At 46.7% G+C, this 24,994-nt stretch overlaps 1 protein-coding gene across 1 annotated transcript; it reads left to right on the forward strand.

Moving 5' to 3' along the window:
- Positions 1 to 6,265: 6,265 nt before the first annotated feature.
- On the forward strand, positions 6,266 to 24,769 carry LPO (lactoperoxidase). The gene is made up of 12 exons (XM_007958008.1): positions 6,266 to 6,341; positions 7,231 to 7,318; positions 12,238 to 12,398; positions 13,302 to 13,419; positions 13,884 to 14,013; positions 14,755 to 14,958; positions 16,404 to 16,728; positions 19,772 to 19,932; positions 22,259 to 22,502; positions 23,116 to 23,289; positions 23,963 to 24,200; positions 24,562 to 24,769. The coding sequence occupies exons 1-12, from the start codon at positions 6,266 to 6,268 to the stop codon at positions 24,767 to 24,769; spliced, it is 2,127 nt and encodes a 708-aa protein (XP_007956199.1).
- Positions 24,770 to 24,994: the final 225 nt, after the last annotated feature.

Here is a 24,994-nt window from a genome sequence, read left to right on the forward strand (position 1 = left end):
GCCCAGTGTGAGAGCTCTAATCACCTAATACAGATAGAGTGGTCACTCTGTCACTGGCCATTAGTGTCCCTTTGACCAACCAAAGGTTGGATGTGCAGCATGCAGCTTTCTACTTCTGGAAAGAAATGGAGGAGGGCCAACCATGTCCCATGCCAGCATCATTTATAAATTGTAAATTCCTAGTGTGTGTATGTGTGTGTGTGCTCACACACACATGCCTATGTACAAGCAAGGAATTTTAACTTCATTGGGTACTCCCTGCTGCTGCTTCTATTGATAAGGTATCCTGGAATCTCTGTGCTGACATATAAGAAGCTGTCCTTTTTAGCTTTCCACTAGACTTTCTGCCTTACAGTCTCCATTTCTCAAGCCAATTTGCCATTCCCTAATGGGGAAACATCTAACTGTGGTAAACAGATTTGACTGGACTGAGATAAGCCCATGAGAACATGTCGTCTGATGTCAGCAGAGCTCTGAAAGTACAAATTAGCCATCAGACAGTGGCATGTCCACTCCAGCTGCCTGCAGACGTGTTTCATGCCAAGACCAGAGGGAGGATCATACCAGGCTGGAACTGATACTGCCCCATCCCGGCCTATTATAAAAAGGTCAAACCTAGGACATATCAGGTCCTGTCATAACATGATAAAGACTAGCATGAAGACCTGCAGTTTGCTATTACCCTGATTCTAGTCACTCACTGGCTATTGCATGCAGGAAGGCAGTGTTTCTCACAGGGTTTTCTAGAAGGAAGTTCCATCTTGAGGTCATTTGGAACCAACTAGGCCAAGATCCATCTAAAATAAAGCTTCATGCACTCTTAAAGCATGAAATCCTGAGGTAAAAACCTTCAGAAACATGCTCCAAAGTTCAGGAAAAGGTCAGACAAAGAAAAACAATGCTTGGCTATGGAGCTGAAATGTATTTCAAAGAAAATAGAATAACCTCACTCCCTCACTCTCATTTCCTGGACAGCTGCCTTCTTCTGACGCACGTGGCTCAGTTGCCTGGTTCACTACAAGAGAAGCAGCTTTTAGTTCCGTTCCATTAGCTGGAGAAAAGGACTATCATTTTGTCTAAGGTAAACCAACGGGGTTGGGTTTTTGGGTGATGAATTTCTGACAGTCCCTCAGAGCATTTCCAACTCAAGCTATAAAGCTTAAAGAGGCTTGTGTTTTGAACTGCCTGTAAAATACATTTTCATAAAATTTTGTTTGCTCTGAATTTTCCTGTTTCCTTCCTATATAGGTCATATGAACTTGAATTTTTCAAAATCTTTGAGGTAGGAATGGTATGTACCTTTATATTTGGGCTTTAAATCAATAACTTTTTAGGATATTGGGTTTTTTCATGGGTCATCTATGGAAGGCATGAAGTCATAGAATCAGAAAAATCATCTCAATCAATTGTTGATTTTATAACTAGAAAAAAATTGAAGCACAACAGAAGATGAGGTGACTTGCCCAGAGCCATGAAGTGGCTCTTAGACAGAGGCAGGACTGGAACTCACCATTCTGTGAGTTTGGATTGTTAAGTCCAAAAATAAAAAAGTGACTACTTTGAAATTTGAGAGGAAAAAATAAATATTTTGTAATCACTTTCAATTCAAAAGATGAGTCCATTGGATTCTGCAATGCATTGAATGAAAAATAAGAGAAAGATATGAGGGCTTTCCTCATGAATGGGTTCCTAATTTTAAGAGCTATTCAGGTGTAGTGCCTAAGGCATTTGATTACTAACCAGAAGGCTGGTGGTTCAAAACCACCAGCCACTGCTTGAAAGGAAGACTGAGAAATCTATTTACGTAAAGATACTGCCTCGGAAGCTCAAGGAGGGGTCCCTATGAATTGGAATCAGCTCAATGGCAGTGAGTTTGGTGGGTTTATTATTATTATTATTATTATTATTCAGGTCCTGTTAGGGGTGTATGAGGGATAAGTATGCTCTGGACTTGGAGTTTTCCCTTCCATGGTGAGAGCAAGACTGCGTATTCAGCCTGGAAAATAGGAAGACAGGGAGTTTCTTACTGATTCTGCATCAACTAATCACTGCCATTCTGCAATTTCCTTGTGCATCTACCTGGAGTCACTGGGTGTTTCCTGCTGAACTTGATTGTCTCCTCCAAGCCACATCAACCCCTTAAGTTTTTCCTTCTGGGCCTTTCCCGAAATAAATTCTTGCCAGAAGGTATAAAAGGCCAGCTCCTTCAGGCAGAACAACTCCTCCATCTGCCACAGGAGGCCACAGTACTTGGCAGGTAAGACACCCTAACTTTAGTTTTCCTGGTTTCTGTAAAGCTGATGATGAAATCTCATAAAGACTTCTCAGAAATCATAATACTGGATTTGAACTTGCCTTCATTGAGCATTTTCTGTTCCAGATTTGGCTGCAGGTTCATCCCCGTTTGGTGGAAGAGAACATGATTGCCTTCATGTAGCAATTTGCAAGAAGGCTTTTTTTGTGCCTGAAAACTGAGTCATAGAATCATAGTTTTAAGGCTGGAAGGCACCATCAACATCTCCCATCAACCTGATTAGAAACTGAGGCCTAGGAAAGAGATAACCATGTGTTCAGGGTCACACTAAAAGTGGGAGGAAGATAGTAATAGAATGGGGTTCTGTGTAGTGTTCTGGGAACTCATATGACCTCACTACTATGTTGGAAATTTGGCGTCTTTAGGGGTTCCCGAAGGAAGGTTGGGCAATCCTACTTCTGTAGTGATACTGCCTCGGAAACCCAAGGAGGGGTCGCTATGAGTCGGGGCCGACTCGACGGCAAATAACAACAACAACAAGCTAGGGGTCTTGGATCTTCATCTCATTTCCAGCATCTCATGCTTGCTATCTGAAGCTCATCTGAACATCTAGTTAGCCCTGAGTTTTTAGTCCTAGGAGTCTTAGATGCCCTTAGACACCTGACCCTCAATCAAGTGTATGAATTGCAGCAATACTTGATGGGCTTCATTTCAGGTGAATGGAATGGTAGAATCATATCGACCATTTTTTTTAATGTTTCTTGTGTGATCAAGAGCTCCAAACCCTGGGGCTAAGATGGAAGACTGTTTCTATTATAGAGGATTGATCAGAGCTAACTCCTCTCCATTTTTCTCTTGATCCTAGAGCTGCTCAAACGATCAAGTAGAGTGTTCTTGGGAGTGATGGGTGTTTGTTGGCTCTCCTATTGGCTCATCCCACTATCCTCAATAGAACTCTCTCCATCCATGGAAGAGAATCCTGCTAGCTATTTCCATTCATGAGTCTTCCTCCAGCCCCCCTCAGGCAAGTCTGAGTGCCAAGCATTTGAAGGCCTCAGTACCTAGAGTATGGTCTGCAGACCAGCAACTTTGGTGTCGCCTGGTGCTTGTTGGAAATGCAGACTCTCAGGCCCCTCCTATGATCCACTGCGTCATAATCTGCATTTAGCAAGATCCTCCAGTGATTAATAGGTATAATCAAGTGTGAGAAGCCTGCTAAGGGACTAGTAACACCCTCTCCCTCTGCCAGCCTCCAGAGGCTGAGTGTCTCTGCTCTAGGAGTTTCATTCATTCAGGGTGTACCCAACACTTACTATGTGTCCGTACTGTGCTTGGGCACTGAGAAAACATAAATAAATAAGATATAACCCTTGAGGAGCACATGATGTTATAGGGGAAAGAGACATGAAAACAGCAATATGAGATATGAACAAAATACTGTGGAAGGACAGGGAAAGGAGTGACTTCATTTTGCATGGAGAAATCCGATCAACTTCACAGAGGAAGTGGCTTTTAGTCTGGGTTTTGAAGAATGAATAGTAGTTGTCAAGCAGAGAGGGCATTCCAGGCATAAGGAAGAGCATAAGATGAGGCATAGGCTTATGGAACAGCCTGGCATTGCAGGGAAAGAGGCTAGGTCTGTCTCGTTAGTGCTCCTCCATGTCCTCTAGGGAAGGCTCTAGATTCTGCTGCAAACCAAAGAGTTTGGGAAATGGTTTCTGCACTGACCATGATAATAAATAAGAATGTGGGCAAATATCGAAACTGATATTCTTATTGGCTTCTTGTTGGCCTCTTACTCTGTGAAGCCCATGGGCTGCCCTTTGCCCTGACTGGCTTGCACTGCAGACAGGGTCCCTCCAGGATCTTTTTTGAACATCCTTTTGCAGTGACATGACCTCATGTTTCCCTGGCTCTGTTTTCTGTCCCACATCCTTCTTCCACACAGACCAAGAAAGTGGGCTGGAAAAACAAAACACCAACCCATTGCCATCAAGTCAATTCTGACTCATGGAGATGCCATGAGTGTCAGAGTAGCAATGTGATCCACAGGGTTTTCTTGGCTATAATGTTACAGAAGTAGATCGTCAGATCTTTCTTCCATAGTGCTGCTGGGTGAATTCAAACCACCAACCTTTTGCTTGAGCTTAAATTGTTTGAGGCACCCAGGGTCCTGGAAAATCAGCCAAGCCATGTGAAAAACTTAGCTTTGGCCTAGAGGTCTTTCCCTACTCCCTGCCACTCCCCAGTGACATGAAAGGGAACAGGAAAGGGGTCCTCAGGCACAGGAGAGAGACACGAGCTTTAGAATTTTGTTTCCTGTTCAGATTTCTCAAGTTTCATATCTTCACCTTTGATGTTTTCACTTTGGTCTATCTCAGGAGATACTTTTTTCCCCCATAGACTAACCTTATACATTTTGTTTTTAGTTTATTATGAAAGACATTAGTCATTCAAACAATCATACAATAGATACTTATGTGCCTACCAGCCCTCTTAAAAAAAAAAAATCAATCATACCTTTTACTCCAAAATCATCTTTGCCTGAAAGGGCACATTTCTGCTGACTCAGTGGACCCTGTAATAGGTCTACACAAAGAAAAGGTGAGAGGGAAGGGAAGAGGGACCACAGAATGATTTTTCCCTATTTGGGGCCATAAAGGTATAGGGATAGGATTCCTCTGAGGGGCCAAGACACTTTAGAATTTGTTTTGGGAAAAAACAAATACCTGAAAGAATCTTGACTTGAGAGGTGTTTATTCATACTTTTCTTCTCCTAGAATTAGCTTACAAAAAGTTATTCAACAAGACAAAAATTATTAGGAAGATCATAAAAGGGCAAAGGGAAAATGGAGGGCCGTGAGGAAGGCTGAAACGACCTGACCTGGTCCAGTCAGTTCTGACTCATGGCGACCCCGTGGGTGTCAGAGTAGAGCTGTGTGCTCTGTAGGGTTTTTAATAGTTAATTTTTTGGAAGTAGATCACCAGGCCTGACTTCCAAGGCAGCTCTGGGTGAACTTGAAATTCGAACCTTTTGTTTAGCAGATGTGCTTGTTAACCATTTGTACAACTCAGGGACTCCTCTCCTCTTCTGGTCTGGCCTAACCCAAGGGGAGATTATCTAGAGAGAGTCTAGAGGACTGGTCAACAGTCTGTCAAGCAAAGCTCCAAAACCATGATTTATCTCTGGGGATCTTTGGGTAGAGATGAAGGTGGGAGCCTAACTTTTGTAGACATTTTGGGTCTACACCAAGTCCAATAGACACTCAAAGTCCAGAAGCCCCTCATCAGAAAACAAAGCTGCATGAATTTTAGTCTGGATGACGTTGACCAAGGTTAAAGCTCTTGACGAATGGTTAATCTAACAGCTCTCTAGGCAGTCTGGGACACCACTATGGGCTCTGAGGCGCTCTGAGCTTTGTCACAATGTTCACTCGTGCTCATCCATCAAATTGGTTCTTTGAGAGGAAGTTAAGCTCCCCCTCCCCCCTGGTCAGGTTTCTAAAGGGAGTGAGCTGAGTCTCTACCTCTCCAGCACATGCCCCTGGTGCTAGGCCAGAGCAGCCTGCCTTGAAGGGAGCAATATGTCCTGTGCAAGAGGGAGGGGATTCCAAAGACATGTTCCAGGTTTAGTGATAGCAGAATCTGACACCATGGTTCACTTGGTCTGAGCCCTCAGTCAGCAGGTGAGTGGCCCAGAGAGGTTAAGTAAACTACGCAACATCATGGAGCTGGTTAGAGAGGTGCTGCCTGACTCCAAAGCCTGTGTTTTCCCTTCCACCACCAACACTTGCATCTCTAGTACACAGCATAGGCCTGGACATGTGGTACAGGCTCCATTTGTTTGTATAGTTTTCCCTCCTCTATCCCCACGTTAGGGTATTTGACCCGATGGCACACAACAACAACAACAACAGGCTTTCTTTGCTTTACCATCCCCTTTCTGTGATTCAATCCCTCCCATTGGGGGTTTAGCAAGGCTCACAAATGACTCTGGGTCTCATTTCAGCTATGAGGGTTGTTCTCCATCTCCCAGCCCTCCTGGCTTCTCTGACCTTGCTCCAGACTGCAGTATCTGCCACAAGTGGTAAGTATCTCCTGTATTAGTTTCCTGTGGCTGCCCTAGCAAATTACCACAAACTGGAAAATAGAAATAAGTCCTCTCATGGTTCAGGAGGCCAAAATCAAGGTATCACCAGGGCCGTGCTCTCTCTCAAGGCTTTAGGGGAGAATCCTTCCTGACCTCTTCTAGCTTCTGGTGGCTCCAAGCAATCTTGGCCTTCCTTGGCTTGAAGCTGCATCACTCCAATCCTTGTCTGTGCCTTCAAATGGCCTACCTTTCTGGGGGAAACTGTGTGCCTGCTCCTCTTCTTATACAGACACCAGCCATTGGATTTACGGTCCACCTTAATCCAGTATGATCTCAACTAATAACATCTGCAAAGACCCTGTTTCCAGATAAAATCCCATTCTGAGGTTCTGGATGAACATGGGTTTTTGGAGGACACTACTCAACCCACTACATTCCCCCTGTTCAGAGCGTGCATCCTGCTCACCCCACTACTTCAGACCCCAATAAGAATGAAAACAGGAGTCCCACTTCTACCCTCACATCATCTCCTTGCCTACTTCAGAGTCCTGGTCATCAGCTAACTGATGCTAACCAGGAGCTAGCAAAATCCTCTCAGCCCAGTAGCTGAGCCAACCTGAGTGGTCCCACTCTTAGTCCCATCACTGGGTATTCTTAGTGGAATCCAGAAGATAAATTTTGAAAGCTTATCACTAGAGAGTGCTCTTCCCATTCTGGGCTTTTTTTCTTCTAGAGCATTGGAACTCTTGTGAAAGTTTCCCAATCCTGATCTTCTGCCTTCTCAGATGTGAGGGGTGGGAGTGATGGCTGAGAAGGAGGGAGGCAGAGGCACAGGGCATCTCAGAGTGTGGTGTATGACGTCTTCTCCCTGCTCTCTCACTCCAAGCACAGACCACCACTGCTGCTGACATCTCTGATGCTGTGAGTCAGGTCAAGGTCCAAGTCAACAAGGCCTTCCTGGATTCCCGAACTAGGTACGTGAAACACACACACATACCTCCTTCTCAGGCTTTCAGCTCACGACAAGCACTACTAAGCCAGCCCTGACAAGCTAGTGATCCAAAGCAATTATAAAACTTGCCCTTCCACACCACCTCAAGCATGTGGCCACCTCAAGTATGTGGCAAGCAAGAGCAACAACCCAATACTCCTGAAATCCTGTAGATTATCTTGAAAGGACAACTACTGTAATCCTATAAGAACTTTCTTCCACGTGGCTGACTGCTTCCTCAGCTTGTCCATTCCAGAATCTCAGAAAGCCTGTTGGTGGACGGTCTTTGTTATTTATGGAGTCAATAAAACCCACTGCTGCCCAGTTGCTTTTAGCTTATAGTGACACTACAGAACAGGGTAGAACTCCCCTTTAGGGTTTGCAAGGCTATAAATCCCTACGGAAGCAGATTGCCATAGCTTTCTCCTGTGGATCCACTGTTGGGTTCAAATACCAACCTTTCAGTTAGCAGCCAAGCACTAATCCTATGGAGCAGTTCTACCTTGTCCTATAGGATCACTATAAATTGGAATAAAATCAATGGCAATTTTTTTTTTTTTTTTTGCTTATCAAATGCCAGCTAAATTTGCTTCCTTCCTGGATAATGGGGAGGATGAAGAAGAGCCCTGGTGGCGCAGTGGTTTAGCATTCAGCTGTTAACTGAAGGGTGGGTGGTTTGGACTACTGGTCAATCGCTCCATGGAAGAAAGACCTGGCCATCTGCTCCTGTGAGGACCGCAGCCTGGGAAACCCTAGGGGGCGGTTCTACTCCATCCTATAGGATCACTATGAGTTCGAATCTACTCTACGGCTCCTAGTAAACAATCACAAGGAGCTCTGGTAGGGTAGTGCCAAAGGCATTTGACTGCTAATCAGAAGGCTGGCGGTTCAAACCCACCAGCCACTCCTGAGAAGGAAGATGGGGCAATCTGCTTCCGTAGTGATACTGCCTCAGAAACCCAAGGAGGGGTCACTATGAGTCCGGTCCAACTGGACGGCACATAACAACAACAACAAACAATCACAAGCCATCTTGGGAAAAAAAAAAAAAACCTCCAGCCAAGACTTCAGCCCACACTCTAAGCCCTCCGCTTCGGTGAATGGCCCTGTTAGGTTCTTCTCACTAAAATGAAAGCCAAGGGGAGACCTCCATGGTGGGGGCAGGGAGGCTCAACATTTCCGGAACTATCTACAGATGAAAATCTTCTCTTTCTCCTTCACTTCAATCTTCTCATAGCCCCAAAGTGGGACATAGTATCCAAGTCACAAAATCGGTGTTCATCCTCCACCTTTGCAAGTCCTGTGAGGTGAGGGAAGGACCCGAGCCCTGTTCTGGAGTGTGGGGGATACTTATGCCCACTGTCTAGTTCTTGGATTTAGCGGCCTCAGAAAGACAGAGTCACATTTAAATATCCTTTTACACAAGGACACACAAGGACAAGCAAATAATCTGGCCCCTCTAATAAGGACAATGGAGGAAATGGGCAGCAAAGGGGGCAAAACTAGGCAAGAGGTCAGGGAGCCTAGCGAGCGAGGAAAGGAGCCAGCTTTGGGGCGGGGCGGGGCCGAGGCCTTCCAGGTAAGGGAACTACTAGAGCAAAGGCCTGAGGCAAGAGAGAGCTGCGGTGCTGAGGAAACAAAGGAGGCGGGTGGTAGAGGGGTGGGCCCCAAGGGCTGAATTTGTCCCACAGCCCAGGGTAAGCCCTTGGAAGAGCTTTAAGCAGGGCAGTGCATGGTCTGATTTTCATTCTAAAAAGATCACCCCAGCCTCTGTGTGTAGAATGAATGGGAGGGAGACGGGAGAGGAGGCTAATGCGGTGATCCAGGTGGGGGCGGGGTGGGGGTGGGGATGGTGGCTTAGCCTGGGTGGAAGCATTGGGGATGGACGAAGAGTCCCCCAAAGGCCTGACGGCTCCAGCAGAGTCCATCCCTGATATAAAGCAGGGGGTAAGTCCCTGGTGAGTCAGTGTTCAGGCGGGAACCCCGAGAGCCCAGGCCACACCCGGAGAGGGAGAAAACCTGGAACCCCCTGAGGGGATCTTGCAGGTGGCGCCCTGGGGAAGCCCGGTAACCCGCCTTGCGCTGTCCAGGGTGTGGGAGGCCTTGCTCTAAACTGTCCTGCACCGCTCTTGCCGCTGATGATCCGTGTGTTTGCTCTGTGCCAGGGACAGCCCTAGCGAAGCCAGCCTAACTCACTGCGTTATACTCATTCCTCCCCACAATGCTGTGTGCCTTCCTTTCCTCGTGCCGCCCAGCGGAGACACTGGCAGAAATTTATGTTCTCACAGTTTAGGAGGCTATAAGTAGAAATCCAGGGCACCAGTCGTGGGGAGGGCTCTCCTTCTATCGGCTGGGGTCAAAGAGAGAGCCAGGTCTCCTCCTGTAGCCCCGCATTCCTCGGCTCTTTCACGAGGCATCTATCTCCCTTCCCAGCCCTTTTGGCCTCTTTTCTGTGTCTAATCCCCTTTTTACATCTCAGAAGTGAACAGGTGTAGGACACATCTTACACTAATATGGTCTCACTGTGTTGTTGTTGTTGTTATGTGCCGTCGAGTCGGCCCCGACTCATAGCGACCCCTCCTTGGGTTTCCGAGGCAGTATCACTACGGAAGTAGGATTGCCCAACCTTCCTTCCGAGGAGTGGCTGGTGGGGGTGAACCGCCAGCCCTCTGGTTAGCAGTCAAGTGCCTTAGCCACTATGCTACCAGAGCTCCCAAACCACGTTTTAGGAGGGCACAATTCAATCCATAAACAAGTGTCGGATCAGCTTTTTTTTTTTTTTTTTAGGTAAAAAAAATGATCAAATACCATGGTTCAACCTAATATTAGTATCATTATCCTCGTTTTATGGATAAAGAAACTGAGGTATAGAGAGGTTGAGTAACTTGCCCAAAGTGGCACTTAGGAGTCAAACCCAGCCAGTCTGTTCCAAAGTTCACACGCTGAGTCTCTGGTATAAGTAGCGTGTTGATTTCCAATTCACAGATGAGAGGCAGGTTACCCCGAGGTCGAATATTTAAGCCAATCCTGGCAGGACCAGAATTCAAAACTGCGTGTTTGGCTCTAGGCCAGAACTCGAGGCCATGCCGTCCAGCAGAACTTCCTGTGATGGAAACGTTCCGTGTCTGCACCATCCAGTACAGTCGCAGTTCACTACATGTGGCACTTGAAATGAGGCAGTGCAACTGATGAAATGAATTTTCTATTTGACTTAATTTTAACGAAGTTCAATGAAATATTCACATATGGTTAGTGGTTACCTACTGGACAGTGAAAGAGTCTAGGCCACTGGGCTATGCTGTCTTCTTGCGAAAGCAGCAAAAATGCAAAATGGCTTGTTCTCTTGGGTTCTTTTTTACCCAGGAGGGAAGAATAAGAGGTGGTGGGCCTGTGATTAGAACCCAACCCTCAGAGTGCTCCTTGTGCCAGCCCTAATCACCATGTAGTCCCTGAGGCCAAGATACCTTGCCCTCTAACACTTCTATGTAGAGTTAATAGCTCAACCTGGGTGACTTCCAATATTTCAAAGTCTTCCTGGCATAGCACACCTCAGAGATCATCTCATAAACCAAACCTATTGCTGTCGAGTCAATCCCAACTCATGGCAACCTCTTGTGTTACAGAGAAGAACTGCTTCATAGGATTTTCTTGGATGTAATCTTTATGGAAGCAGATCACCAGGCCTTTCTTCTGTGGTGCTGCCTGGTGGGTTCAAACTGCCAACCTTTATGGCAGCTGTCAAGTTCAAATAGTTTGTGGTACCTACCAAAAATCAAACTCATTGCTGTTGAATTGATTCTGACTCACAGCAACCCCCTAGAACAGAGTAGAACTGCCCCTAGGGTTTCCAAGGCTGTAATGTTTATGGAAGCAGACTGCCACATCCTCTTCCCACAGAGTGGCTTCAAACCACCGACCCTTCTGTTAACAGCCAAGTGGTGAACTACTGTGTCAAACCCCCTTTTCTCACACATGATGAAACTGAGGTATGGTGAGCGGGTAGAAAGTTCGCATGGAGGGATTTTTCCAACTACACCTTGCCCTCGGTCATCTCTGTGTTGTCACAAACTTCTTAATAGAGGATTTTGGCTTCTCATTTTACTTGTGGGAATTAGGGAATAAATAGGCTAGACATCATGTCCAAGGTTGGGTCAGCAATAGGCAGGATGCATGGCCCAGCACCAATCTGTGCTACATCTAAACAAAGTCCACGCTGACTCTAGGCCCAGAAGCAAGTTAAAGAAAAAAAAAAAAAAAACCTCACTGCCATCGAGTTGGTTCTGATTCGTAGTGACTGCTTTTGGGTTTCAGAGGTGGTAAATCTCTACAGAAGGAGATTGCCCAGTCTTCCTTCTGCAGAGTGGCTGGTGGGTTTGAACCACTTGCCGTCTGGTTAGTAGTCAAATGCCTTAGGCACTCCACTCCAGAGCTCCTTCAGAAGCAGTTAAGGGGGGTTTTATGGTCAGAAGTTTCTTAAGCATCTTATTCCTCTAATTACAAGGCCATAAGACTTGAGGAGATGCCAGCTCATGTCAGGGCTCCCCAAGTGTGACTCAGTAAATCCCGGAAACTGTGTGTTCTTAAAATGGCCCCGGTTGATTCTGACATAGCCAGCCCAACTGCAACTCTGTGATTCAGCTCTAGTCTGTCATGTCCATCCACCTGCCTTCCCTCGGGACCTACTAACAAGCTTAAGGACATACTGCTGCTTCCTCTTCCGGGAAGACACCTTCCAGAAGCATTACACAGAATGAAGAAAAGGTCCACAAGCACAAGAAGTGCATGTCTCCTACATGTTGCCCACACTCTGCCATGGTGCCTCCTATATGGACACTACCTCATCCTTCTATGGGATCGGAGCCTGGGACCCCCTCATGACTTCTCCATTGCTCTCCATTGCAGGCTGAAGATCTCTATGAGCTCACAGTCTCCCACCACCCGACAGCTCATGGAATATCTCAAGCATGCCAAAGGCCAGACACGCACGGCCATCCACAAAGGGCAGGTGTGGGAGGAGTCCTTAAAGAGAGTGACACAGAAGTCAACCTTGACCAATGTCACAGGTACAGAAAACTCACTAGTCCTCTGATAGCAGGAAGGGGTCATCTCCCAGCAGGAGAAGGCAAAAAAAAAAACATTGCTGTTGAGTTGATTCCATCTCATGGTAACTCCACATAACAGAGTAGAACTGCTCCATAGAGCTTTCCTGGTGGTGGAGTGTCTAAGGCACTTGACTGCTAACCGGAAGGCTGGCGGTTCAAACCCACCAGCCACTCCTTGGAAGGAAGGTTGGGCAATCTACTTCCCTAGTGATAATGCCTCAGAAACCCAAGAAGGGGTCGCTATGGGTGGGATCCTTCTCCATGGCAGTGAGTTTGGTTTGGTTTTTGGTTTCATCTTTATGGAAGCAGATTGCCAGGTCTTTCTTCTGTGGCACCACTGGGTGGGTTCAAACCTCCAAACTTTAGGTTAGGAGACAAGTGCAAATCATTTGCGCCACCCAGGAACCTTGCAGGAGAGAGCAGAGACTGCGAAGAGCTTCATTCCGTCTCTCCCCTTTAGGATCATAGATGGGCAGAGTGAGGAGCAGCTTTGAGGACATCTAGTCCAACGTTCTTTCTGCAGAGGCAGGAACTCAGACCCAGCAAGGTCACCTTGCAAAGTCTTAATGAGGGGACATGAGTGACCTTTGGATAATACCATCTGTAAAACCTCTGTGCAGAGGAAGCGCTAAAGTCAATAAACATGGGAAACCACAGGGTCACCAGTTCCGCCTGAGGGGGTGGACATTTAAGCCACCTGTGTCAGGGGGATTTACTAGGATTATGTCACAGGAGATGAGCTTTCCAACCTGTTCTGGGTAACCTGGGCCTGAAACAATGTAAGGCCATCCTTGATTTCAATTTCCTACTCCCTCTGCAGAATGGAGAAATAACTTAGCCCTTTTGGGGTTCCTTCTGTTTCAGACCCCAGCCTAGACTTGGCTTTCCTCTCTCATGAAGTGGGCTGCGGTGTCCCTGCCCCTGTGGTGAAATGCGACATGAACAGCCCTTATCGCACCATTACAGGAGACTGTAACAACAGGTGACTGGGTAGGAGTGGGGGTGGGGGCGGGACAGACCCTCTCAGAACCACCAGGACCACCCTACCTGCCCAGCCCACCTGTCTAACCTAGACTAGCCCAGCCCACCTGCCCAGCCGAGCCAGGCACTTTGCCATTTGGGCATTCCAGACCCAACCCCCACTCCTACTCCCCTGGATTTGCGACTGGGAGGAATCTTTTCCGAGGAAACCCTCCCCCAACTTCCCCACCTTCTAAAGATTATAGTCTCCAGCCTTCTCCCAGGAGCCCACTGAATCGCACTGGTGCCAGCAGCTTTCCCAAGTGAGTGGGGGTAATTTAGACACTCCACCCATGAGAGGGCACCTCCTCCTTGTCCCCTTTCCCTAGGACAGAGGTTCCTAGGTCCTTCCCGGGTCAGTCGGGGCTCCGCGAAGAAGCAAACCCCGGCGGGACGGCCGAGGCTGAGGGCGGGTCTTGGTTTCAGGAGGAACCCCACACTGGGAGCCGCCAACAGGGCGCTGGCGCGCTGGCTTCCCGCTGAGTACGAGGACGGGCTCTCTCTCCCCTTTGGGTGGACGCCGGGAAAGACGCGGAACGGCTTCCGTCTCCCGCTGGTGAGGGCGAGATGGGGGTGGGCCCCGAGAATAGGGGATGAAGGGTGCAGGGGAGGGAATGCACTCCCCAAACACAGATGGAAGGGGAGTAGAAATAGGTGACAGGGTCGGAGGCTGGCCTTGGAGCCGCATCCGGAGAGAGCTGGAGATTTGGACCTGCTCTTTGGCTCTGTTCTCCAAAATGCCACTAGAGGGCAGCAGAGCCCGACGTCCAGCCAAGTGGTGGTCGCATCCCAGCTGCCCGCAAGCCAGATACCCTGAGGTCCTCCAGCCAGATGGCCTCCTAACCCCAGCCTGCTCGCCCTTGCCCTGCCCCAGCACCCGGAGTGCATCAGCTGTTGTTTGCCTGGAGGTCCTATCTGTTGGTTTCATCTGAGCTGGCAGACCCTACCCAGAACCCCTCTCCTACCCCTGGACACCTAGCACCTCCTTGGCACTTGTTTCCAAGGCAGCCTGTCTTTGCTCTCCCTCTTCATAGTGAGGAAAGCTCCGGCCTTAGAAGCCATACAGACCTGGTTTCAATCCTACCTCTGTCCCTTCATAGCTACAGGGCCTGGGAGAACTGACTTCACCTCTCTGACTCGTTCTCTTTATAAAATGGAAGCAATGCCACCCACCCTACAGTGTTGTCATGGGGATTAAATATACCTGTTACATCACAAATACTCGACAAACTGTAGTTGAATCTGAATCCTCAAATCACCTTTTTCTCCAATCCTTCTCTTCTCTGTCCATCTCTAGGCCCGTGAGGTATCCAACCAGATTATCAGCTACCTGAATGAGGATGTTCTGGACCAAAACACGTCCCTGCTTTTCATGCAGTGGGGTCAACTTGTGGACCACGACCTGGACTTTGCCCCTGACACTGAGCTGGGGAGTAGTGAGTACTCCAAAGCCCTGTGTGAAGAACACTGTATCCAGAGAGACAACTGTTTCCCCATCTTGGTAGGTCCCTTCAGCTAGATGATTACCCTGGACAAGCCCATGGCCCACCCTGATGTAGTAGACATGCCCCATCAGGATCTCTTGGTAGATCTTGAATGCTGATTTGATAGCTTCCCAAGCCTAGCACGTCCATTCATTCACTTATCCATTTATGCACTAAATAGACATTGCTCAAGCACTAAGTACCAGCACGACAGCACATAACAACAACAAGCACCAGGAACTCAAAGGTGAATAAGATGCTGTTCCTGTCCGAGGACCAAGGGCCAATGTGAGAAGGGAACAAGTACACCACTAATGACAAAATCAGGACGCTCTGGGGAGGGTTGTCTAAGTCCCCAGCTCAGCAGTGTCTGCATCACCTGGGGACTTATTAGACATGCAAAATTGCAAGCCCCATCCAGACATTCGGAAACAGAATCCAATACTACCAAATCACCAGGGGATTTGGTGCACAAACAAGAAAGTTTATGGAAAGACACTAAATCATTCTGGGCTCAGAGCCTATTCTCAGAAGGAGCTGACACTTGATGGACAAGTCAGAATGAGCCAGCAGGAATTTGTGGGAATTTCCAGCAGGAGGGGAGAGGACTTTGCAGTGGTGCACCTTTTCTTATTATTTGTGGATTTTACAGTTAGAAAGTCATTTATTCATTCAAACAAGTCAAGGCTATGTGCTATGGTAGAAAAAACATGGGCTGCAGAGTGAGTCGATCTGCATCTGAATCCTACCTACATCTTTCCTTTCTAGTTTGTAAGTCCTTGGGCAAGTTACTCAACCTTTCTGGGCCTCAGTTTTCTCACCTGTAGGATGGGATTGACTTTTCTACCTTGCAGGGTTTTGTGAGGACCTACGTGAGATAAAGTTTACATAATGCTTGACCTAGTAGGTTCAAAAAAAATAAATGGTAGCTATTATTAGTAGTAGACCTCTGGTGGTGTAGTGGATAAGGCATTTGGCTGCTAACCAGAAGGTCAGTGGTTCAAACCCACCAGCCGCTCAGAGGAAGGAAGATAGGGCAATCTACTTCAGTAAAGATTTACAGTCTCAAAACCCAATGGGGATCTCTATTAGTCAGAATCGACTTGATGTCAGTGAGTTTGGTCTTTTTTAGTTATTGGGAGTAATTATTAACAAACCTTTTCTCATCTGATGTCCAGCTTCCCTATCCAGGGATCTCAAGCTCCATTCCATCAGAAATCTGGAGCCCAAGCTGTGAAAGACTAAATGATGCCCCTCATAGTGAGCTATAATGAACTTTAGGGTTTGTGGGCACAGGATGTGTGGTGTTAGTAGGAGGTGTCTGGGGTCAGTGTTAAGTACCAGGGTCCCAGGAGGGTACCATCAGCATCTTTGCCAACTGCATCCAGATTCAGCTGGAGAGAGAGAGGTTCCCAGGGCCCAGGTGCCATCCCTGCCCAGTCACCACCCCCAATCTCTGCAGTTCCCACCCAAAGACCCCAAGGTGAAGACTCAAGGGAAGTGCATGCCATTCTTCCGAGCCGGGTTCGTCTGCCCCACTTCACCCTACAAGTCCCTGACCCGAGAGCAGATCAATGCTCCCACCTCCTTCCTGGATGCCAGCTTTGTGTACGGGTCGGAGGCGAGTCTGGCCAGACGCCTACTCAACCTCAGCAGCCCCCTGGGCCTCCTGGCCGTCAACCAGGAGTTCTCGGACCATGGGCTGCCCTACCTGCCTTTCGACAACAAGAAGCCAAGCCCCTGCGAATTCATCAACACCACGGCCCGAGTGCCCTGCTTCCTGGCGGGTGAGTCTATGTTGGGAAAGGAGGGACCCACAGATAAGGGCATTTCCCTGGGGACTGAGGGACACCCAAAACTTCACAAGGCCTCCAGGCAACTTCCAGGGAGTCCTTGCTACTCTTCCGTCTCATGATCTTTCTGGAAAAATGCACACCAGGCCACCACTCCCCCTGACACTGATCCAGGGCTGATAGAAGGACCCAGATGAATAGAGAATTTAAGGAGAATGTGTTCACTGTAAAAAAAGAAAGAGAGTCAAGAAAGCACTAAAAAATATGTATAAAATAAAAACTACACACAATTCTAACACCCAAAGAAATTAGCATTGTAATGTACATTTGTCTTAGTTTTTCTAGTGCTTCTGTAACATAAATATCACAAGTGGGTGGCTTAACAAACAAATTTATTTTCTCACAATTCAGGAAGCTAGAAGTCCAAACTCTGGACGCTGACTCTGTTATTGTTATGTGCTGTCGAGTTGGACCCGACTCATAGCGACCCCTCCTTGGGTTTCCGAGGCTGTATCACTACGGAAGTAGGATTGCCCAACCTTCCTTCCAAGGAGTGGCTGGTGGGTTTGAACTGCCAGCCTTCTGGCAGGAGGCTTTCTCTCTCTGTCAGCTCCAGGAGAAGGTTGTTACCTCTTTTCAGCTTCTGTTCCGTGGTTCCTTGACGTTCTTCATGTGGGCTCGGTATCTAGCTTCTTCAGTCCCTCCTTGCTTGTCTGTGCCTAACCTACTTTCATATCTCAAAGATGACAGGCTTAAAACACCCTACACTGACATGGCCTCGTTAACATAACAAAGAAAATGCTGTTCCCAAATGGGATCATAACCACACGTATCAACCCCAAACAAACCCAATGCCATCAAGTCAGTTCCGACTTTATAGTGACCCTGTAGGACAGAGTAGAACTGTCCCATAGTGTTTCCAAGGCTGTAAATCTTTATAGAAGCTGATTGCCTCATCTTTCTCCCATGGAACAGCTGGTGGGTTTGAACCCCCCACCTTTGCTTTAACCCTTGCTCCACTGGAGCTCCTAACCTCAGGTATAGTGGTTAGGATTTACAGCACATATGCTAGGGAGACGTAATTCAATCCATAACAATATCCTTCCAGTATTTTTTCTATCATAAATAGAATTCTACATTTCTTACATAATTGAAATAATACTATGGATAATGCTGTATATAACATGATTCTTCTTCTTGTACAACATGATTTTTCAGCCCTATTGGGGGTCATGTTGGTTATTTCTAAGAAGCCCTGATGGTGCAGTGGTTAAGCACTCGGCTGCTAACCAAAATCTAGGCAGTTCAAACCCCAGCTGCACCTTGGGAGAAAGATATGGCAGTCTGCTTCCATAAATATTATGTTGTTATGTGCCGTCGAGTTGGACCTGACTCATAGCGACCCCTCCTTGGGTTTCCGAGGCAATATCACTATGGAAGTAGATTGCCCCATCTTCCTTCTGAGGAGTGGCTGGTGGGTTTGAACTGCCAGCCTTCTGGTTAGCAGTCAAGTGCCTTAGGCACTATGCTACCAGAGCTCCCGTCCTTATATTATAGCCTTGGAAAATCTATGAGGCGGTTCTACTTTGTCCTATAGGGTCACGATGAGTCAGAAGTGACTTGACAGCACATAACAACAAAAGGCTATTTCTAATTGTTCTAGGTTTTTTTTTGTTTTGTTTTTTTAGGTAATGAACATCATTGTTCATAAATCTTTGTGCACATTTTTATGAAATTAATATAATTTCCTAGAGGAGGAATTTCTATATTAAGAAGAGTATATATTTTTAAGGCTTTTTATAACTTGTTACAAAGCCCCCGCTCCATATGGTGGACCACCAGAGCCCCCTCAAGTCTATTTATTTATGGGGCTCATGGCCTCTCTGATCTTGGCTTCTAGAAAAAACTCCTAGCCACCCAGACGTTGCAAAAGACTGGCCCATAGGCCGGGATCTCTCAGACTCTGTGTCCACACATGCCTCACACCAATCCAGACACAAACCTGAGTCCTTACCCATCTTCCCCAAAAATAACCACTAAGCCCAAGCATTTGTGAAGTTAACAGACTTTCCTAACGATTAGAGGAACAGGGAGAAGTTGTCTTGTGAAACACATGGTCTCCCCCCATTTCAGCGGCCCCCTCTCCATTCTTGCTGTCTCCTCCTCCCTCCCAGATACTCTCCCAGCTCCAGATTCTTCTCTCTTTTTTCCACAGAGAAGTTAAGCCTTGCCCAGGAGCCCACCCTCAAACCTGCATCCCCAAAATCTTCAAAATTGCTCAACAAAATAAAAAGCACTTTATTTGTGAAAGGGGCCTTGGTGGCACAATGGTTAAGTGTTAAGCTACTAACATAAAGGTTGTCAGTTCGAACCCACTAACCTAGGACACTCAGTGGGGCAGTTCTACTCTGTCCTACAGGATTGCTATGAGTTAGAATTATCTCAGTGGCACACAATAACAACAATACTTGTTTGTACCATTCTTCTTAGAAGGCAGTTGGGACTATAGTTAGTAAAATTTTATTTCTTTTAATATGTCACTTTTACTACAGCCCTGCGAGATAGGCCTTGTTATCCTTGTTTTCACAGATAAGCCCACTCTAAGGCTCAGAAATGTTAAGATGTTAAAAAAACTTGCCCAAGGTCACACAGCTAAAAAGTGGTAGAACCCCATCTCACTTTCCACAGGACTTCCCTTAAATTAAGGCGCTCTGGTGATGCAGTGGTTAAGGCATTTGGCAGCTAACCAAAAGGTTGGTGGTTCAAATCCAATAGCTGCTCTGGGGAAGAAAGATGAGACAGTCTGCTTTAAAGATTTACAGCCTTAGAAACCCAGCGGGGATCACTATGAGTCAGAACTGACTCAATCTCAGTGGCTTTGGGGTTTTTGTTTGTTTCCCTTAAATTAACTGGAAGGAGACACTTGGGAGAGCGTCCCTTAGGGTGCCATCATGCCCTCTAATTGATTCCGACTCATAGCTGCCCTATAGGCAGGCTACTCAGGGAGAATCCACCTTCCTGACTTCCGGGCTTCTAGGAGATTCCCGAGCCTCAGAGCAGATCCTGCTGGCTGCTTCCCACACCCTCTTCCTCCGAGAGCACAACCGGCTGGCCAGAGAACTAAAGAGACTCAACCCTCATTGGGACGGAGAGACGCTCTACCAGGAAACCCGGAAAATCCTGGGAGCCTTCGTGCAGGTGAGGAAGGACAGGAGCCCCGCCTCACATGCCACCCTCCGTTTCCCATGTCTTCGTTTCTCCCCTCCACCCCTCTGCTGCTTCCTTGCCATCGTCTCATTCTTTTAATCCATCCATCCTTTCCTTTCTTCAACTTTTCTGTCCCCAGGTGAACCCCTGGATTCAGAGCATCAGCGAGGCATTAATGGGGTAGTCATTTGAGTGTACCTCTCCTGGTCCTGTCACTGGGACGGTGGCTCCATCATTCCTGGGACTGTCACAAAGCACTTGTTTTGATTTGATTCTCTCCCTTTATAATTCTCTACACCTTAACCACTTGACATGGACTTACTCAACTGATGTTGTTGATTGGCTGATCAACTGACTAGAAGAGACTTGGAAAGGTTGATATGTTCATATTAACAATGCACATGTGTAAAAAGCATTATACTTTGAAATTATTATAAATTCACCAGCAGTTGCATACACACACAGACACAAACATGCAGAGTTTCTATCACCCTTCACCCAACCTCCCCCAATGCTAACATCTTGTATAACTATAGTACAATATCAAAACCAGGAAATTTACCATAGAACTTATCCAGATTTCACCAGTTATAAAAGTAATCATTTGTGTATGTGTGTGTGTGTGTGTGTGTGCATGTAGTTCTATGCAATTTCATGCAGTCCCCACCACAATAAAGGTAGTTAACTGCACCATCACCACAGGACTCCCTCATGCTAACCTTTTAAATCATGTCTGCCAGCACCCCTCATCCCTAATCCCTGGCAACCACTAACCTGTTCTCCAACTCTAAAACCAAAAACCAAACCCACTACCTTCGTGTTGATTCCAGCTCATGGCGACTCCATGTGTTACGAGTGGACTGCTCCATCTCTACAGTTCTATTATTTTGTGAGTGTTAGATAAATAGACACATGCAGTATGTATCCTTTTGAAATAGTTATTATTATTATTCAGCATAATTTCCTTGAGGTTCATTCATGCTGTTGCATGTATCAAGAGTTCATTTCTTTTTTTGTTGATATGGATGTACTACAGTTTGCTTAACTAGGTAGTCTCCAGGTTTTGGCTATTATGAATGAAGCTGCTATAACATTTGTGTGCACATTTCTGCATGAAAATAAATTTTTATTTCTCTGGGAGATATGCTCAAGAGTGTAATTGCTCGGCCATATAGTAGGTCCATTTTTAGTTTTAAAGGAACTGCCAAGTGGCTTTCCAGACTGGCTGTACCACTTTACATCCCCCCAAGCAATGTTTGAATGATTTGATTTCTCAGCATCCTCATCAATTTTTGGTGTTACCACTATTTTTATTTTAGCTATTCTGGTATGTGTGCAGTGATATATCGTTGTGATATTAATCAGAATTCCTCTAGTGGCTAATAATGATTTGCATCCTTTCATGTGCTTATTTGCCATCTGTGTATCTTCCAGTGAAATATCTGTTCATATCTTTTGCCCATTTTCAAATAGTTCTCTTTTAAATATTGAGTGGTGACAGTTCTTTATATAGTCTAGACAAAAGTCCTTTGTCAAATACTTGATTTGAAAATATTTTCTCCCACTCTATATTTTGTCATTTCATTCTATTCTGCCTTTTGCAGAATAAGAGTCTTTAATGTTGATGTAGTCCAATTTATTAGTATTTTCTTTCATAGATTATGCTTTTGGTGCCAAGTCTCAGAACTCTTTGCTTAGCCCTAGATCCTGAGTATTTTTTCCTAGAAGTTTGATAATTGTATGTTTTCTATTTAGAGTTAATCTTTGTATAAAGTGTGGGGTTTAGATCTAGGTTCTTTTTATTTTTTTGCTTATGGATTTCCAATTGCTTCAGTACCAGTTATGGAAAAGGCTAACTTCCTCCATTGAATTGCTTTTGTTTCTTTGTCAAAAATTAATTGGGTATACTTGTGTGGATCTATCTTGAGGTTGCTTATTCTATTTCATTAACCTATGTGTGTATTCTTCCAAGAGTACCATACTGTTTGATTATCTGTTAAATTAAAGTGACACACAAGGACTGTGAGTTTAGCATTAAGGTCAGAAACTTAGAGCAAAGATGGCAAAGAGAGTGCATCCCAGATGCTAAATCCAGATGACACCTATACCGAGACAGATCATGAGAGATCAGCAGAAAGAATGTCGTGATCAATTAGCAATGTCTGCCACAGTTGTAGGAAGGGGAACTGGGCATATATGCTATCTACTTACCATCCTTGATTTTTGATTTGTCATCTCTCTTGACCACAGCTCCTTGCCAGCCTCCCTCTGCAGAGACTTCTCATGCCCTTTCCCCCTGGCTTGTTCCTCCCTCCAGATTATCACCTTTAGGGACTATCTGCCTATTGTGCTGGGTGACGAGAAGCAGAAGCAGATCCCTCCATACCAAGGATATGATGAGTCTGTGGATCCTCGGATTTCCAACGTCTTCACCTTTGCCTTTCGCTTTGGCCACTTAGAGATCCCCTCCACGATGTCCCGCCTGGATGAGAACTATCAGCAGGAGCCAGAGCTCCCCCTGCATACCCTTTTCTTCAACACCTGGAGGATAGTCAAAGATGGTATGTGGGATCAAGAAAGTGCTGTCACCTGGCTCTCCCACTCTCCTGCCTGTTTCTTGGGAAACCTGGCTTGGAACTCAGACTCCAAGCATTTCCTGTGTGACCCTAGGCTGGTGAATTCACTTCCCCAAGCCTCAGCTTTCTCATTTGTAAAATGGAGACAATAGTAGTACCTATCTCGCTAGGATATCCAAAATAATTAGATGTGATACATGTGCAGAGCACCTGCAAGTGTTTCTGACAAACAGAAAGTGGTCAGTAAATCTGACAAGTCAGGGCCATTTCGTAAAGATTTATGCTACCCCTTCCCCATGTGGCTGTCTTCCTCAGGGGAACGTGTGGAAGGAGGAGGAGCTGACTCCATGAACTATACCGTGGAAAAAATCCTGAAGTTTATATTCATGACATAGTCCCATGAATGCCCCTTCCAGAGAGCTGGGCTGGCCTCTCCCCAGATCTCCCCTGTGGGCTTTAACGCACTCTCCTCTTCCCCTTCCAGTCTGCCGTGTTCAGCTGGCTCTGTTTTCACCTGAGAGACACTGTCTGGTGGAGGAAGGGGCCAACAGTGGAAGATGTCCTCACCTTCAGGATGGTCTTTGGGTCTCTCTTGCAGGTGGAATTGACCCTCTGGTGCGAGGCCTGCTGGCCAAGAAGTCCAAGTTGATGGACCAGAATAAAATGATGACAGGAGAGCTACGCAACAAGTTGTTCCAACCACCTCACAACATTTATGGTCATGACTTGGCCGCCATCAACATACACCGGGGCCGGGACCATGGGCTGCCTGGTGAGTGGCCTGGGACTAACCCGGCTCTCAGGAGCTGTTAGCTGCTTTGGGGGCTCCTGGGGACTCTTCTGCTTGAGCTCTGGTAAGTTCTAAGACGGAGGGCAGATAGACCATTTTTTAAAACTCACTCTGCTTATCTGTGAAATGGAATCTCCCAGTCTCCCTAATGTAGAGACAAGAGAACATACCTGGTACTATCTTGGAATGTGCAGATGAAAAAGCAACCAACAACTGGCTTGCAAAACCAGTTTAAAAGCCCAAAAGAGATTAAGAAAAGGAGAATAGAAAGAAACAAATGACTATTGGGTCTTTCTTTTGTGCCCATGAAAGGCAATTTAATGTAGTAATTGGGCTAGACTGCCTGAGTTCAAAGCCCAGCCATGCCACCTACTAGTTATATAACCCTGGAAGTTACTTAACATTTGTTTTTCAGTTTACAGTATTTGTACTGTGCTTGGAATTATGACTGGGCCCATAATAAGCCCCACATAATCTAGCCTTCTATAGACTTACTTGCCAAAGGTGTAAAGAGTGGACCAGTGCCTCCCTCATCTCAAAAGGCTGGGAGCCTAGACCTTCTGGGGCTGATGAAGATGGAGTGGGGTTATGTCTCCAACAGGGGATGTGGGCAGGAAGCCCTTGTGATGACACAGCCTTGGCCTCTCCACCCTAGGGTACAACTCCTGGAGAGAGTTCTGTGGCCTTGCCCAGCCCAAGACACTGGAGGAGCTGGACACTGTGCTGAAGAACAAGATGCTGGCTAAGAAGTTGCTAGATCTTTATGGGACCCCGGACAACATCGACATCTGGATGGGGGCCATTGCTGAGCCCATGGTAGAGGGAGGCCGAGTGGGGCCTCTCCTGGCCTGCCTCTTGGGGAAACAGTTCCAGCAGATCCGTGATGGAGACAGGTACATGCAACCTTGCCAGGGAGGGCCGAGTGATACATTCTCTAAATTGGGTGTCCCAATTTCATCCTGCATAAAAGCTGACTCCAGACCTTATCATGGGTGGGCTTTCTCCTATCCCCCAAGACCTCCTTCCTCACTGGCCTCATCATTCCCTTGGTGAGGCTTACCCATCTGTCCTCCCAAGATTGGGAAGAAGGAGATCTCTAGCTGGTTGGCAATCACCAGGGTAAAACCCAGGCTACCTTCCACAGAATCAATACCAAGGCACCCTCCGAGGTGCTCAGAGAAACACTCCATCCCTCTGGCAGGCCAGGGAGGAGCCAGCTCTGGGCCATTTGGAAAGACTCTGCTCTGTCTGCAGGTTCTGGTGGGAGAACCCTGGGGTCTTCACCAAGAAGCAGCAGGATGCTCTGCAGAAAGTGTCCTTCTCACGCCTTGTCTGTGACAACACCCATATCACCAAGGTCCCCCTGGACCCATTCCAGGCCAACAGCTATCCCCAAGACTTTGTGGACTGCTCAGCAGTTGATAAGCTGGACCTCTCACCCTGGGCCTCAGTGGAAAACTAGGGCCTGGATCCTATAGCCTCTCACATGGTACAGCAAAGCCCCTCTGGTTCATGATGCCATTTTATGCAAGTTCAATGACTTGGTCTCTTAGAGCTCCACATTCTAAGGAAGGTGCCAGCCCTTCTTTTCAGCTGAGGTTCACTACCATGCCAGTTGCAGCTGCCTCATCTGCTTGGCTCCCACTGTTCCCACCCCATCTTTCCTATGAAAATCTTCCTTTCTGCA

Source organism: Orycteropus afer, unplaced genomic scaffold (genome assembly GCF_000298275.1).
Source record: "Orycteropus afer afer isolate SDZICR_OR568_19922 unplaced genomic scaffold, OryAfe1.0 scaffold00834, whole genome shotgun sequence".
NCBI classification, from domain to species: Eukaryota; Metazoa; Chordata; class Mammalia; order Tubulidentata; family Orycteropodidae; genus Orycteropus; species Orycteropus afer.